The sequence below is a fragment of the Urtica dioica genome, chromosome 8, assembly GCF_054948205.1.
Source record: "Urtica dioica subsp. dioica isolate 48M chromosome 8, U.dioica_male_clone48M_v1_H2, whole genome shotgun sequence".
NCBI lineage: Eukaryota > Viridiplantae > Streptophyta > Magnoliopsida > Rosales > Urticaceae > Urtica > Urtica dioica.
Genome location: NC_142763.1, coordinates 36,783,921 through 36,800,316, shown reverse-complemented (window position 1 = coordinate 36,800,316; position 16,396 = coordinate 36,783,921). Strand labels below are relative to the sequence as shown.

The 16,396-nt window shown below is 40.6% G+C and overlaps 2 protein-coding genes across 2 annotated transcripts; one reads left to right on the top strand and one right to left on the bottom strand.

Moving 5' to 3' along the window:
- Positions 1-1,707: 1,707 nt before the first annotated feature.
- On the bottom strand, positions 1,708-6,647 carry LOC149389608 (uncharacterized). The gene is made up of 8 exons (XM_089622678.1): positions 6,110-6,647; positions 5,671-6,046; positions 2,857-3,416; positions 2,644-2,771; positions 2,494-2,569; positions 2,344-2,419; positions 2,007-2,238; positions 1,708-1,836 (listed from the first exon to the last, which is right to left on the bottom strand). Exons 1-8 carry the CDS (start codon positions 6,645-6,647, stop codon positions 1,708-1,710), a joined length of 2,115 nt encoding a protein of 704 aa, XP_089478804.1.
- A 5,174-nt stretch (positions 6,648-11,821) lies between these two features.
- On the top strand, positions 11,822-15,256 carry HPR (hydroxypyruvate reductase). Its single transcript, XM_089623241.1, has 13 exons — positions 11,822-12,158; positions 12,244-12,327; positions 12,402-12,542; positions 13,332-13,453; positions 13,558-13,639; positions 13,735-13,807; positions 13,911-14,002; positions 14,100-14,174; positions 14,300-14,407; positions 14,490-14,567; positions 14,672-14,716; positions 14,808-14,922; positions 15,014-15,256. The coding sequence occupies exons 1-13, from the start codon at positions 12,036-12,038 to the stop codon at positions 15,034-15,036; spliced, it is 1,161 nt and encodes a 386-aa protein (XP_089479367.1). The 5' UTR covers positions 11,822-12,035; the 3' UTR covers positions 15,037-15,256.
- Positions 15,257-16,396: the final 1,140 nt, after the last annotated feature.

The window sequence follows — 16,396 nt, the reverse complement described above, 5'->3', positions numbered from 1 at the left end:
CGCTATTAAGATTTTTAGTTTTGGTTCTCTTGAATTGAATTAGAATTTATTTTTGGGATTTAAAACCCTAACAACAGAGACTATATATTATTTATCTAGTATATTTTGTATGTCGTAAGTCATAAATATCCGATCCCAAATCATTCCCACAATTTTCATATATTAGATGTGTCGTGAATATTCATAAAAAAATATATATTATTGATATATTTGGTCTGAAGTCTGAACAATTAAACCCTTCGAAACAAACAACTATTCCTTTTATGTCTTTCTTTTGACATTAAAGGGAGTACACAAATATCTGATTTGAAGATGGTAATTAAAAAAAATAAAACTTCATGTTTTTCAAATCTTATGACAGAGATTACCATTATTCTAAATGAATCACAAGGGAAAAAACTAAAGGAAACTGTAAACATATAAAAAAAAGTAAATTAAAATGTCAAAAAATATATTTGTAAAATATAGGTGTTTATGAGATAAAATTAAATACTTAGGGAATTAAGGTACATCTCTAGCTTGTATTCGTTTGATTAAGTGCCTATTCAAGTGAGTTGCAAAAGCTGTTAGTGGAATTCCGACCCAAAAGGCCCATTTTGGTTTCTCGGATCTTTTGGGCCAAGCTGTTGGTGGGCAACCAGTAATTTCGATCCAGTGGAGCTTGTGACTGAGTTCATGAACGCTAAAAAATCTGAGGGTATCTGTAACTTTTTATGTTCGAATAATGTTGTATCATGAATTGATCTGAATAATAATTCACCTCAAGGATACCATAATAATTGCATAAGTGCAATTTATTTTTTGAATCCGCAGAAGTGTTTCTAGTTCATAGCAGGATTAAAATCTCGCATCTCGCGGTCATAACGCACTTATTTTTAGGGGTATCTCGTCTCGTACCGTGGTATCTCGTGGTATTTGATGAACTTTCGGGGTATCTCGTACCGTGTGGTATACCGCATTCCGTGTAATATACCGCCAAAAAAGGGTATTCCGTGGGGTATTTGAACAACTTTTTAATTATGATTTTGTATAAGTTTAGGATACACAATCTATATAAATTTTTAAAATAAAGTTTTCAAAATTCCAGACATGAAATTCTATGTAGAGTACAAATCAATACACATGTAATATAGAGTTCTCAAGCAAAGTCACATTAAATAAAGAAAACAAATAATTATACACATAATAGAGAGTTCTCACACAAAAAAAGTAGAGTTCACAGTCATTGTCGCTACTCGTAGGTAGAGTGTCGAGGGCCCTGAAATGTATGAGGTTGTTGTTCTTGCATCAGGCAATACTCGTACCAAGTCATCATGTGAGCATATGTAGTCATATAAGTCTCCACGAGACGATCGTAATTATACTGATCTAATGCAACATAAATGAAGTATTTTGGGAAACCTGGTCGGTAATGAATACGAGGTTGGGGCTCATGTGGCTGGTAAAAATCCCTTAAAATGGGGGGAGAGACGGGGATGACGGGGACAAGCACGGGCACGGGGACTATCATCGGATACTCAGGATAAGTGTAAGACCCGTCATGCGGCTCAATTGGATGCGAGGATTCTGAGTCATCCGGTGTAATCGAGAACCCACCGAAAAACTGTGACAATTGATCAACATCTTTGCTAGTAGAAGAGAATGACATTGCATCAGACAAACCTCCGTACGTATTGCCTCCATATCCTGACTAAAAAAAGGCTGGATTCATGCGGTCGTATTCATCGTCCGTTTGTGGTACGCTATATCCACCACCGCTGTCGAATTGAGGATCGCATCCACCACCGCTGTTGTATTGCCCGCCACGTTCTTCACCACCATCACCACCACCACCTCCTATGATTATAATAAAAACGGAATTAGAAAATAAAAACTTGTTTTATTAAATTATGAGAGCAATCTTACCTGTGTTATCATCCGAGGCATGACCAGTATCATCCGAAGAACTTGAAACGTCTTGAGTCTATCGATGGGAGGGAGAGGGGGCGGACGTTTTCGTTCAAAACTTGGTTGACATCAACTCCAAGATTTCCAGCCTCTTCAGCAATGTGCATATCTGGGTTCTGATTTTCGTCATCTAGGTGAACAAGATCAATCCAGTGAAGCATCTCATCATCTCCTTCATTTTGGGCTCCCGACCTTTCAAAAGCCCGTTCGATGATGTCCAAAGGATCTAAAGGCACCATTGAATTATCGAACTTGTACTTCATGTCTCTCATGTTCAGCTTCATGTTGTAACTGCAAAATACAAGTTTCTCCAACCTCTTGTATGCTAGGCGGTTCCGTTGCTTTGTATGCACTAATGCAAACGTGCTTCAATTCCTTTCGCATGCTGATGAAGACGCGGTTTGGGAAAGGATTCGCATAGCTAATTTTTGCAATGTCGGAGTAGCATTTCCATAAAGCTCCCACCAATTTGCTAAAATACATACACATTATCAACCTTAAAAGTCGAACTATAAACCATCTTAAATCATTACGTGAAATTATTACCTGCTGCTAGAGTACCCCTCGCTGATATCGCACTTTTTTGACAAAAGTCTCCTTTAGCGTCTCGAAATGCTAACAACTGTATATTTGAAAATATAAATCATTAGAAATTAATATCAAAGACGTGTGCATAAATACCAAGAATATAAATACCTTGTGTCCTAGCCTAGATGAATCATCGTGTGGGTGCAAAACGTCAAAGACCTTTGTCACCGATGCCATGTGTGTACTATCCATATGAACCTCTCTGTTGTACTGTAACTTTGGATTAAGGTAGTAAGCTACATTAAAAAGAACGGATAATTGTTAATAACTATAACGTCTAAAGTAGTTAACCTCATTAAAAATGTTAAACGTAACGGTTACCTGCTTCATGTAATGGATGACAAAGTTGGTTGGTCCACCTGTTCTCGACAATATCAACAACCCATTTTTTCCCGTGAAGTCCCTCCAATCTTTTTTTCATCTCATGGAATACGTAGTATAATAATCCCATGGTTGGATGAACTTCGGTGTCGACCAATCGTAGACAACTGTACATCGGCTCAAAGATACCACACACGTCGTCAACTCCGTGCCAAAATCGTTGGGACAAAACATTCTCCGAAACAGATCTACCTGTCTGTGTACGAGCTAGCTTGTGATCGTCCCACCATTGACTCGTAAACATTTGTTTCAGCGCAGCTCTTTTTTCGCGAAGACTTCTAAGAGCCAAATAGTTCGTAGCGAACCTTGTTGTCCCAGGACGCACAATTTCACCTGGGGAAATGTCTCTTAGATTGGATAATAGTTGACCATGATTCCAGATGAACTTTGATATCATTCTAGCTGCCTTAACGACGGCTTCAACGTTCCCTCTCTTCCCGATATCTTCAAACATCAAGTCCATGCAATGAGCGGCGCATGGAGTCCAATACACATTGAACCTATAAAACTTAGTACTTAATCAATATGATAAATTTGAAATTAAAATAACAAATTTCAAATACATGTTGTGTTGGAATTGATCTAGGGTTTAAGAAAAAGATTAAACGCTTCGGGAAGCGGCGGAATTTTAAAAAATTTCTTTTCAAGTAAAAACAGTTTTTACTAACCTAGACAAAGAAGCAAGTACATGTAATTAAAAACCAAAATGAGCTAAGAGTTTACTAACCTTTCTTGAAGCTTGAACTTTGAAGAAGCTTTTGGAAAGTTTGCAACGCTCGTCTCCCCTCGCAGCACGTCTCTCTTCCTTTCCTCGGCACCTCGAGCAACCACGAAAGTTTCTATCACTAAATCACTCGAAATAAAGGAATTAGTGAGTGAGCACTTTTAAACACTACGACTTAAGAACAAGTCTTGAAGTCGCAGAGCTAAACACTAGGTCGTGTGAGGACCTAGGTGCCAAGACAAGAAAAAATCGAAAATAAACTAGAGAGAGAGAGGGGATTTTCGGCCACAAGTTCTAGAGAGAGTCTCTCAAATCTCTTAAACTTGGATGATTGAATTGTGAGGAAATGAGGCTCCTATTTATAGGAGAGGTCTCACCTTCAATAAGGTATTTCCTCTTCTATAGAATATCACATATTCATGAGCCAATTTTCTCTTTTTCCCTTTGAGACACTCGGCCAACACAAGGCTTCTAGAAGCCTTGATTTGTTTCCAATTTTGTTCATGGCTTGCCTTTTCTCTCAACATGGCCGATTCCCTTATGCATGCATATGCAAATTTGTTTCCTCTTTTTCTTTTGGCAAGTATCTAAATACATTTATGCACAAAATATTCTCTTTCTCTTGGGTATTTTGGGCGCCCATCTCTCATCTAGAAGGAGCTTCTAGAAGCTTCTTCATTTGTTCATGACAACATGAGAAAAGCCCATTAAGAATTTTCAATAAAATTCTTATGAAATGAAATTAATTCACAAGGCCCAATAATCAAGTCATGGCCGAGTGACATTAAGTCATCAAATGAACTTGTCAAAAAATTTATTGACATTCATTTCATCCTATGTCTCAAAAGACAAAAATAACCTTTTGATAATTTTCGTTCTTGTTTTGACTTAGCTTCCAGTTTAACTATTCCTATCGATGTGATTCGTGACAGTGACCTCATGGACCCAAATGAACAAAGCTTGAGCTAAACACTTGGACTCAAAAGTTCACAAACCTTTTCCAAGTTTAGCTTAATGCCAACTGACTCCACTAAAGAGCTGACACTGAAAATCTCTCGGTTCAAATGAATTTATTTTCTACTCAAGAATTCACCTAATTATAATGAGAGGATCCACTGAATATTATCTATGTTTACCCTTCATGAATGTCATCAGCTAGTCGGGATTTACTAAATTACCATTTTACCCTTCTAGCTGTTATTTCCTCAACTCCTTTGTCGCTTGTGAATAAGTTAGAAACAATGTATTGACGAGGAGCTAACAAGTCACATTGTTTCATCCAAAAGAGTCAGGACTCAATTTGGACACTGGCCAGTTCATTTATTCACACTCCAAGGAACAAAGCACGAGGTGACATACATTGCATTTCAGCAATCTTGTACATGAATTCCATATCTATGAGACTTCACAAAGTTACTCATGACATACTCACAACTTAGTACTTCACCAATAGGCCCTGTTCGGAATCACATAGTGAGTCCGAACTCTGACTTTCTCAAATGAGAATACTAAGGTGTGAAATGGCATGTCTCATTTCAGGATTAAGGTAAGCATGATGCAATTCATACATAGTGACTTCGAGACATAAGAGGTTAAATGGTTTGTTCTTATCTTGTCTCTAGAAGTGCACTGGTCAATTCAGTACCTTCGGAAGATACCTAGAAGAACTATAGAGTCTCCAACTCTCAATGCCTCATAACCAGACATCATAGATTCTTCTAACAATCATACTGAGGTCAATAGTCCTTTGACCCTAAGATTGCGAATATAGCGTTTTAAGCAAACTACGAAGAGTTTGTTCATGCAAATCTACATTTGTCTCTTCGTAAGTTGTTAAGTTTGTTTATGGACTAAAAGACTAAGGTTTTATCATAAAGCTTCAAACAAAGAAAGAATGAATGAACGTTTCAACTTTATTAATGAATAGATAGGCAATTACAAGCAAGAGTCTTCATGAGACTTTATTACATCAAATGTACAAAATAAAGACTACAACTCTTCTTGTGGGCATCATTGACAACAAGTTGTACCTCTTCATCAACTTTTGCCCAGCCTTTTTGTAGTTAGATCCGTTATCCGTCACGATTTGTATAACATTGTGCTTCCCAACTTCATTCATGGCATCTTTGAGGATGCCATAAATGTAGTCTCCCCTCTTGATGTTGTTGGACGCGTCAATCGACTTCAAGAACACCGTCGTTCCAGCACAATACACCATTATATTTATGATGCTTAGCCTGGTGGGGCCCGTCCAATCATCAGACAAGATCGTACATCCAAACTTCTCCCAGTTCGGCCTTTGGTCATCGATATATTTTTGCATATCAGTAACCTCGGCATCAAGATACTTGTTGTGGATATCATACGGAGACGGCAACATAACGTTAGGACATGCAAGACAAAATACTTAATACATAAACTAAATATGATCAATTTAAAATTAAATATAACAAATTTTAATTCACTTACCAAACTCCTGAGCGAACTGGATCATGTTTCGAAAATGATGTGAGTCCGCCTTAGATGCCGGAATGTGCTCGTGAACAAAGAACTTGCAAATGTTCCGTCCGAGTTTCATCGCGTATCCTGGTATGGACATCACATCAACCCTTTGTTGCCGAGAACTGGGGGATTTGTATAAGGATGGAGCCAAAGATGATGATCGTTGCAAACAAAGTTCCGCTGAAGATCCACCGGGTCCATCTCGTTCTGCCCTCCATTGCTCAGCTGCTTCTTGTTGTCTCACTCTCTTCATAGTTGATCGGACTAAGACCTCCTCGCCCTCGTTCTCTTCATCTAACTCGTATCTACGAAGTCCTTTGGTGGTTTTAGACCGAAGATATGCTCCAAAACTACTTTTGGAGTTCTTCTTATTGGATACGGCGAAAAGACACTCTCTCATCTCCTCCCTTACTTCCGGAGGACACTTATCACACACCGTCGTACTTCTTCGATTATCTGTAGCAGCAAGGTGATTCTTCACCCTAGTAACACCTCCGCCTTTCATCTCATGGCCACAAAAGTTGCATACGAAACCGTTCGTCTTACCCTCAATGGGTGTACAATATTTCCGGGCCGGATCCGAACTCATTCTTCAACTATTAAATCTGAATTAACAAAATATATCAACATTAACAATAATGAACAACGTAACAGTAACGACTAACTAAGAATTAGATCAAACAAGCAATAAATAATAAAAAAATTAATTACATTTAGATCAAATTAATTATTAATTACATCTAAATCAACAAAATAAAGATTTAAATTCGAATTTTTTTTTTTTAAAGATTGCATATTTAATGGGTTATTATTATTATTATTATTATTAGTTGAAAAGTCAATGTGTTATTGATTTGGTTCCGTGCCATGAATCTTGCTGCCTAATTAATGTATGTGATAATGATATAAAAATGGGTATCAATTCAATATTAAAGACCCACGTTTCCATTCATTTTCACTTCCCAAAATTGTTAAAAAAAATAATTAAAAAATGATACCACTTGCTTAAAAAAAAATCATTACAAAATGAAACCAAACTTGCTTTTATCGGAATCTACACGTTGCCATCTTCCTCTTATTTCTATCTTCCTCTTTAAAAAAAAACAAAAACAAAAACTCCATCTTCCTCATTTCATTTTTTTACCATATCTGCAAACTTCTTCTCTTCTCCTAAGCTACCAAAAAGAGAGTTTTAAGCTTTTACACATATTTTGATTTTTGAGCACGTCACACACGGAAGTTCACCAGATTACCAAAAAAAAAAAAAAAATTCAAAACCCAGATCTATACAGTTACCATGCGGGATAGAGGGAATTGCGCTAGATTTGGGCGAAGTTGGACAGCAAAGTGAAGGAAAACGAAAGTCCGGCGCGGGAAGATGAGAGATTTAAGCAGATCTCGTGATGGAAGATGAGAGATTTGCATAGCTTTTTTCTAAGGATGGTTTTGCAGATCTTGCGATTTGGGTGGTTTTTTTTTTCATTTTTTAACTTCGTTTGAACGAGAAAATGAGGTAAGTAAAAACGTGAGATATATGGCGAGATATCGCGAGAAACGGACAATTTTGCGAATTATTAACATCTCGCTCTCGCACCTAGGCGAGAAACAAGAACTCGTGCGAGATACCCCCATCTCGCGCGAGATTTCAATCCGTGGTTCATAGCAAGCACAATTTGACTGCACTTTAAATTTACCGAAGCAATTGCAAAAAGGAAAGGTTGATAGCACTAGCACGATAAAACTTAGATGCAAAGTAAGATAATCAGTATCCAGATTCCAGAAGCTCCAAGATTTATTATTGGAAGAACTGTTTGCATATTAAGAACTTGCCATCAGTTCTAAATTTCTCCCATAAGATATTTTGTTATGTTACCGGCTCGTCCCGATCCGATGAAGTGAAGACAAGACCGCCAATGGTAAACCCGAGGACTTGCCTCGGCCATTGGCCGGCCCTAGGGTATGCTCGGTCAATGGCCGGCCCAAGGGCCTGCCTCGGCCATTGGCCGGCCCTGGGGTATGCTCGGCCAATGGTTGGCCCACGGGCCTGCCCCGCCCATTGGCCGGTCAAGTGTTCCGACGAACGATATCAACATCCAAGTTAAGGGACGACTTAGGATACCAAGTCCGACACGTTCGAGCCAAAGTGAGATCACTTGGACCGGCCCTGGGTCTAACCGCTTGAGACTCTTAAATCGTTGTCCAAAAATGAGCGACAACATTTTGGCGCTAGAAGAAGGGGACCTCCCATCCTTGGCGACGCACTCCCTTTCTACAATCTCTACGACTCTCGAAAGACGAGTCGAATTCCCACTACATCCGCGGGCACCCGAGCGACTAGCTCGAGGTACGGCCTCAGGAACCTAGAGCATCGTCTAGGAGAGCAGCCTCGTGATAACAAGAGCCAGCCCCAAAACTCGGCGGCCGACCCCGAGGCCGTTCTCCGAGAGGACACGACCCGAAGGCTCGCCGAACTCCTAGACCGACCAAGCGTAGACGACACACTCATTGCCGATCTCCTCGACTATGATGTCGAGGGTGGTTCTAACCACGACGACTCCAATCCCGACTACGAGTGGGAGTCAAGAACCGATGAGGCAACCCCTAGCCTCGCACGCTCCCAGTCCGAGAGGACGAGGGATCTCATGGCCAGGCCGGCCCCGCCGACACACCAATGCTCGCGCTCCTATTCTCGGGGGCCTGCCCCCTCGGTTTCACGAGGCGGCCGAACACGGCCCCTCGCCGATGAGAGAGCCGCCCTAGGCAATGACGGGGCCGATAGCCGAGACATTTGCTGGACGGCCCGACCAAGGGCCGCCTCGCCCTGCCAGACACGAAACGGGGACCTCCGAGAGCACTTAACGGCCTAGAGGAACTTCCGAGGAGAGGACCTCCGCCAAAGGCTCAATTCCCAGAGGGACGCGCTACCTGCCGCTACTCTAGGTCGGCCTCAGGCCAACGTCGGGGACCAAACGTCCAACGAACTCCGACAAGTGACTCCCGTGACTCCGACCGTCAGCCCGGCTAATGGGCTCGACATGGTGACGTTGATTCAAAGCCTTCAAAATCAGATCATTGAAATGAGAGAGTTAGGCGGCCAGAGGCCCTATGGCGGCATAAATCATACGCACCCTTCGCCTCTCAAATCTTGGCGCAGCCATGCGTCGGGAACTTAAAGCTACCGTCCATTCTTCCATACGACGGACGGACGGACCCGAACTTCCATATCTAGCACTATGAGACGTGGATGTCCATGCAAGGGCAATCTGATGCTACCTTGTGCCAGGCATTCAGCCCGACTATCACCGGATCTGGGTTCGAGTGGTTCCGAAGTCTGAGACTAGGAAGCATCCAGTCCTTCCGAGCCTTACGAGAGGCATTCCTCGCTCGGTTTGCCACTTTAGTGGCACAGAAGAAGTCGAAGACGTACCTCCTGTCCATCTGACAAGAGAGAGACGAGACATTGAGACAGTATCTTGCCCGCTTCACCGAGGAATCCCATAAAGTGGAGGGGTTCGACGACAATGACGCCATCACAACGATCACTGAAGGAGCTCGCACGAGCAACTTCCTCAAGTCCATAGTCGGAAAGGTCCCAAGGGACATGGTGGAGCTCATGTCGAGAGCCAGCACTTACATGGGGATTGAGGACTACATTGACGGCCGGTGGACAAGGTGGTCGCTGTCGTGACGACCAGGACGGGGATCGTTCCGACCCTCGAAAGAGGAGGATTAAGGGAGGCCAGGCCCCTAACCGTCGTTCCCTCCCCGGGTCGAGGCCCTCACACGTCGACAACTTTCGAAAGTTCTATGCATTCACCCCTCTCAACACCCCGTAAGAGCGGATCCTAGCTTTGCATCGCGACAAGCTGGAAAGCCCCGTTCCTCTCACGAAGGATCCAGCGAAGTGGGATCGAAGCAAGTTTTGCGAGTACCACCAGGATCATGGGCACCTGACATTCGAGTGCTACTAGCTCAAGCGTCAGATTGAGGCCCTCATATAGGATGGGAAGTTGAAGGAATACGTCCTTAGAACGATCGGGACGGCCGCATCAAGCGAAAAGCGCTCGCGGCAGGAAAATAAGGGTCAAACAACGGTCACCACTGCTAACCGAAAAACAAACAACGAACCAGATAGCTCACAAATGCACGTTGTGGGCTCAATCATGGGAGGACCCGAGCTCGGGGACTCAAGTACGCAGAGGAAGAAGTACGTGCGAGAAGTCTCTCAGGGGAAAATAGCCGACCACATCAACCACACGTACGAGGTTCCACCTCCGACCCCCTTTGAGTCCATGTTTTTCACCAACCAAGAGGCGGTGCGAGTGCTACACCCGCACAACGATGTGATAGTCGTCTCAGCACCGGTTGCTAACAACCTCGTCCGAAGAATCCTGATTGACGACGGCAGCTCGGACGACATCATCTTTAAATAAGCTTTGGACAGGATGAAGCTAACCGGGCTAAGATCGACCCCGACCTCGACCACACTCTTCGGCTTCTCCGGGGAAAGGGTGATGACAGAGGGTACCATCGACCTCCCAGTTACATTCGGGACTCCTGGGGGAATCGAGGTCACCCACATCATGTCGTTCCTGGTTGTGGATCAGCCGTCCGCCTACAACATCATCGTAGGTCGCCCTACTCTCAACTGGCTGAAGGCCATACATTCCACCTAAACACTAAACCCTCTATACTCCACCTCGATCCTCCTAATGTTGAGAGTCGGAGAGATAAACAGAGGCACCCCCTCTGTTTCCCTTTGTAGTTCACGTGTTCTTTATCTTGTTTCAGGTGTTCCGATGAACGCTATCAACATTCAAGCTAAGAGACGACTTGGGATACCAAGTCCGACACGCTCGAGCCAAAGTGAGATCACTCGGTCCGGCCTTGGGTCTAACCGCTTGAGGCTCCTAAATCGTTGTCCGAAAACGAGCGACAACATATTAAAAAAAAAAAAAAAAAACTTACTATAATTTCTAAATTCTCACTCACTCATAGCTTTAAGCTTCTAAATTTGGAAAGTTTAATTTAAGTTATACTTGAGCCTAAGTTTTAATTGTCTTTATTAGGCTAGTTTTGCATTGCTTTTCAACAGATGCCCAATGTGTAATTTTTTAAGGGTTTAATTTGTTTCACTTTTTATTTAGATGTATTATTTTTTTGAATTATGCATAAGCACCAGACTGAAATTAAACCTTCAGGCCCAAGAAATCGACAAAACACACAACCAACAAATCAATGCGGAAATTGTGAGAAAATAAACACACAGAGTTTCAAATATAATCTTACAAGTGTCTTCCTTGTTTCTTAAAAGTTTCTATAGAAACCCTGTGTCACTGACATATACAACATCTATTTATAATCCAACGGTCAACTTGTATTCCAATTCGCAACATTTTTTATTTATCCACAATTCTGATCGGCAAAACAAAGGCTAAAAAATAAAAAAAAAAATAAAAAATATAATAAGAGGTCGTTTTTACTCAGAATGGACCTTCATTCTGTCGCAAGTGAAAAGCCCCACAAAAGCACGTGTCAAACATATAGCACTGCCACATCAGCATTATCTCGATCCCGTCAGTTTGAGGTCCAAAGAAGTCGCAGCGAAGAAGCTCATCTCTCCACCACACAGGAACATCAACACTATCTTCACTTCATGTCGCTTCCGAAACAAATCCACTGAAACAACGTCCACCGTAGTTACGAAGAACCCACCAATACAAAGCCAATTGTGAAGTAAAGGCCGTTGTTGTACAATGCCACGTCGCCCACCGTATAAAGAATCTTAAAACCCCTCTTCACCATCGTTAATTCACGCTCAACAAAAAACAAACCCCCCCAAAACAAAAACAAAAACGAACTCTTAACGCTCGAGCTCTGTCGTGGTTCTTCAATGGCGAAACCGGTTTCGATCGAGGTTTGGAATCCGAATGGGAAATACAGAGTCATAAGCACAAAGCCCATGCCCGGTACTCGCTGGATCAAGCTCTTGGTCGACCAAGATTGCCGAGTCGAAGTAACACAAAACAAACAATTAATTACTACTCTTGAAGTATATATGTAATTATACGTAACTTTAATTTTGGGTGTGTGATGATCAGATATGTACTGAGAAGAAAACAATTCTGTCCGTTGAAGATATCATTGCTCTCATCGGCAACAAGTGTGATGGAGTTATTGGACAAGTAATTAATATTTAGAGTATTTATATTAAGTTTGTATGTATTGAAATATGATTAAAAGAAATGAATATGTGTAGTTGACGGAAGATTGGGGAGAGGTATTGTTTTCGGCGCTGAGCAAAGCGGGAGGGAAGGCATTTAGCAACATGGCGGTGGGTTACAACAACGTTGACGTCAACGCCGCCAACAAACACGGCGTCGCCGTCGGAAACACTCCGGTGACTCACTTTCTCTCTTCTTTCATTATTTTTAACTGAATTTTGTTCTTTCATTCATCATCAATTTAGTCATTAGTGGATGCCAAAAATAGAGGTTAGTCAATTTTCCCCCCTCAAAAATAGAAAAAAGAAAAAGAAAGAAATCATTTTAAACCGAAAATGTTCATTTAAAAAGTGTAAATTTTTAATAAATTTTTGATAAATAATTATAAGTCATTATTTACTCGTTTAGCGTTTATCGCTTGTCCTAAATTAAAAGAAACAAAAAGATCTAAATGTAATACTAGTAGTAATTCAGACCGTGAATGTTCAGATAGATCTTTATTTGCATTGGTGATCCTGAATTATTCACATATGCAGTTTATTCTCTAAACTAGTTCTTACCACCTTCTATTGTTAGCAGGAACAAGTCAAAAATGTAAATCAGAGGAGGTTAATATATAAAAAAAAAATGTTTTAGAGCTAATCTGTAGATTTTTAAGCTTAATAAAAGGTTAAAAACTAGCAAAAAGTATATATAAAAAAAAATACAAAAAAATTGAAGGGGTCCCTGGGGCCTATAGTGGCTCCATCCTTGTTGGTAAGGAAGGGCGTGCATGGTCCGATCCGGTTTCAAATCGGATTTCAAATTAGACTTCTAAATTTTTTAGACCAGATCACACCGTTTACAAAAATAAACCAAGATGCCTATACCGGTATTTATATTAATATTACAAATTTAATAAGCTTATTAGTGGAAGAAAAGGCCAATTGTGGTATGAGTTTGATTGATTGAGTGTTTGGTTATAGGGAGTTCTGACTGAAACCACAGCAGAATTGGCTGCTTCGCTGTCACTGGCGGCATCCAGAAGATTAGTGGAAGCAGACGAGTTCATGAGAGCCGGTCGATACGATGGATGGCTTCCTAACCTGTATTGATTAAAGCTCATAATCTTACACTTTAATTTGTCTCCCTATAGTTTCAAGTGTTTTTTTTTTGTTTTTTTATTTTATATGGTTATTATTTTAATGGCAGATTTGTGGGGAATTTGCTCAAGGGACAAACTGTCGGGGTGATCGGAGCTGGTCGCATCGGATCTGCCTACGCGAGAATGATGGTGAGTATAATTTAAATAAAAACCTAAATGGATATTTGGATCAATTAGTGTAGATTGTTCGAGGTGAATAATTAAACAATGTGGCATTGTTACAGGTTGAAGGTTTCAAGATGAACCTGATTTACTACGATCTGTATCAAGCCACAAGGCTAGAGAAGTTTGTTACAGGCATGACCGATCAAGCAATTTGTTAAATTTAGAAACCTATGCAAATTCTATAAATTATTAGTTTTTATTTTATTTTATAAAATTTTCCTTCATTGTGTTGCAGCTTATGGCCAGTTCTTGAAAGCCAACGGAGAAACTCCCGTGACTTGGAAAAGAGCATCGAGCATGGAAGAGGTTCTTCGAGAAGCTGACGTGGTATGATTGTAATTTCTCATCAACTTATATTAGTCTTCTCCTCTTAAAACAGATTTTGCAAATTTTAATTTGTGGTATTTCGTTGCGCACATTCTAGATAAGTCTTCATCCAATCTTGGACAAGACTACTTACCACCTCGTCAACAAGGAAAGACTCTCAATGATGAAGAAGGTGGTTTATTATAATTTTTTTTTTTTTTTTACTTTTCTAATATCCAACATCTGTGTAACATTTAAGCCTTGATAAATGAAATAGATAATATAAATTTAATTTTAATATTTGTATAAACTGTATAGGAAGCCATCCTTGTGAACTGCAGCAGAGGACCGGTGATTGACGAAGTGGCTCTAGTTGAGCATCTGCAAGCAAATCCTATGTTCCGAGTTGGCCTCGATGTGTTTGAGGTAACAATATAATCAAGATTACAAAAATTAAATAAATAAGAAATTGGTCGATCAGTGAGACTTGTATATACTGTGTGATCAGGATGAACCTTTCATGAAACCCGGGCTTGCAGACATGAAAAATGCAGTCATTGTACCTCATATTGCCTCTGCTTCCAAGGTATCTAAATAAATAAACACCAAGACTAATTATTTAGGACTGTTTTCACTTTGTTTATCGATGTGGTTTAAAAAGGAAAAAAATTGATTGTTTGCTTTCTGTAGTGGACTCGGGAAGGAATGGCTACACTGGCTGCTCTCAACGTCCTGGTAATTTATGACAAATGTAATTACGTGTTGAGTAAGTAATCTAGTGTTTAAGTTGCTATGAAGAGTTTATTATATATGTATTTCTGTTCAGGGAAAAATTAAAGGATATCCATTGTGGTCTGATCCGAACCGGGTCGACCCGTTTCTGAACGAGAATGCTCCGCCCCCGGCTGCGTGCCCAAGCATTGTGAATGCGAAGGCTTTAGGTACATTAGTTTCTTGACATTTTTCTCTTTTAACCTAATGTAATAGTATTTTAAAGTTGAATTTATTGTTCTTTAAAAACTGTTGTGACAGGTCTCTCAGCCTCCAAGCTTTGATTGTGAATATGAATTTGAAGAACTGAAGATGATGATTGATCATCATTTGGTGCAATTCTAGAAGAGCATACAGTAAACAACAATCAATTTGATGTGTATTGTGCATTTTTAAGAATAATCATATTCGATGTGTTGTTGAATAAAGTACCTTCTTTGATCATCACAAGCTTCCTAATCACATGAAAACAAAAGTACGTATAAATTATTCACTTACTCCTTTCATTTGGTTTTTACAAAACATTCTTCTTTTTATCTCCATCAAACAAAACAATATATGGACTATAAAAATGCAAACATGTTTTTCCGATGTTCCTATAAATTGTTTATGTTAAAGCTTCGGAAATGAAGAATTAGAGCATGATTGACCACATTATATGTGGATCGATCAACACTAAAAAGCGTATGCGTTCTAACCAAGATCGGATCTTGAAGTTGCATCTTAGGGTGTCGTTTTTTCCCCTATGGAACTCCAAACTTATGGGCAACGTCACTTCGGTTTAAGTCTTGAAAAGGAATATTAACAATGAATTGAAAGAGGTGCATAGAGATTTCCATTGACGCTCTCTCTGGCATTTAACATTAGTATAAGCGTAATGTATAGGGTGGGAGAGAATATGAGTTGCGTAATAAGTACAAACTAGTTTTTGTGGTTGTTGGAAAGAGTGTTGTCCACATAAAAAAAAGACTTAACATTGTTTGTGGTTTAAACTCTCTATTTTCTAAGGACCTCAAAGGGGAGCATATCTGACACGAGTCACGAGGCAGGCATTCTCGTGTTCAGAGGAGGGCTCGCGCACCCTCGGCTAGATGAGGCCCCGACTGGGCAGGCCTTGCTGAGGGTTTAGGCGCCCTCGGCCAGTGGAGGACCCACCCTTCGGAGGCTAGACCTCGCCGATGGCCGGCTTGCCTTCAGCTGGTGGTGGTTTGTGGTGTGTTAGCCCTACTCTTGGTTGGCACACATTCTACTGTTTTCCGTCTCATTTGTCATCACCGTTGGCGTTCTTTTATGAGGATGGGGATTCTCGCTCGTAACATCTTATGCTTGATTTTAGAGTTGTTGGAGTTGAATGTGTTTGGCTCATTATAAAGCCTACCCGAGGCTATTATTGGTTTTTTTTGTTTATGTAATAAGAATACAATGGATAAAGAAAATAAGAGTGTGTTTATTTTGGGTTCTTCAAGAACCATTTTGAACTTATCAAAATGTTTCAAGGTGTTCAACACCGACTTATCCAACAAACTTCCACCACCGTTTGTAGATTCTTCTTTATACCAAGGTTCTATATTCCATATAAGCAACAAGTCGCGGTTTTCATCATTTGGGCGTCGTCGTAAATATTGAAATGGTTCGCATCATTTG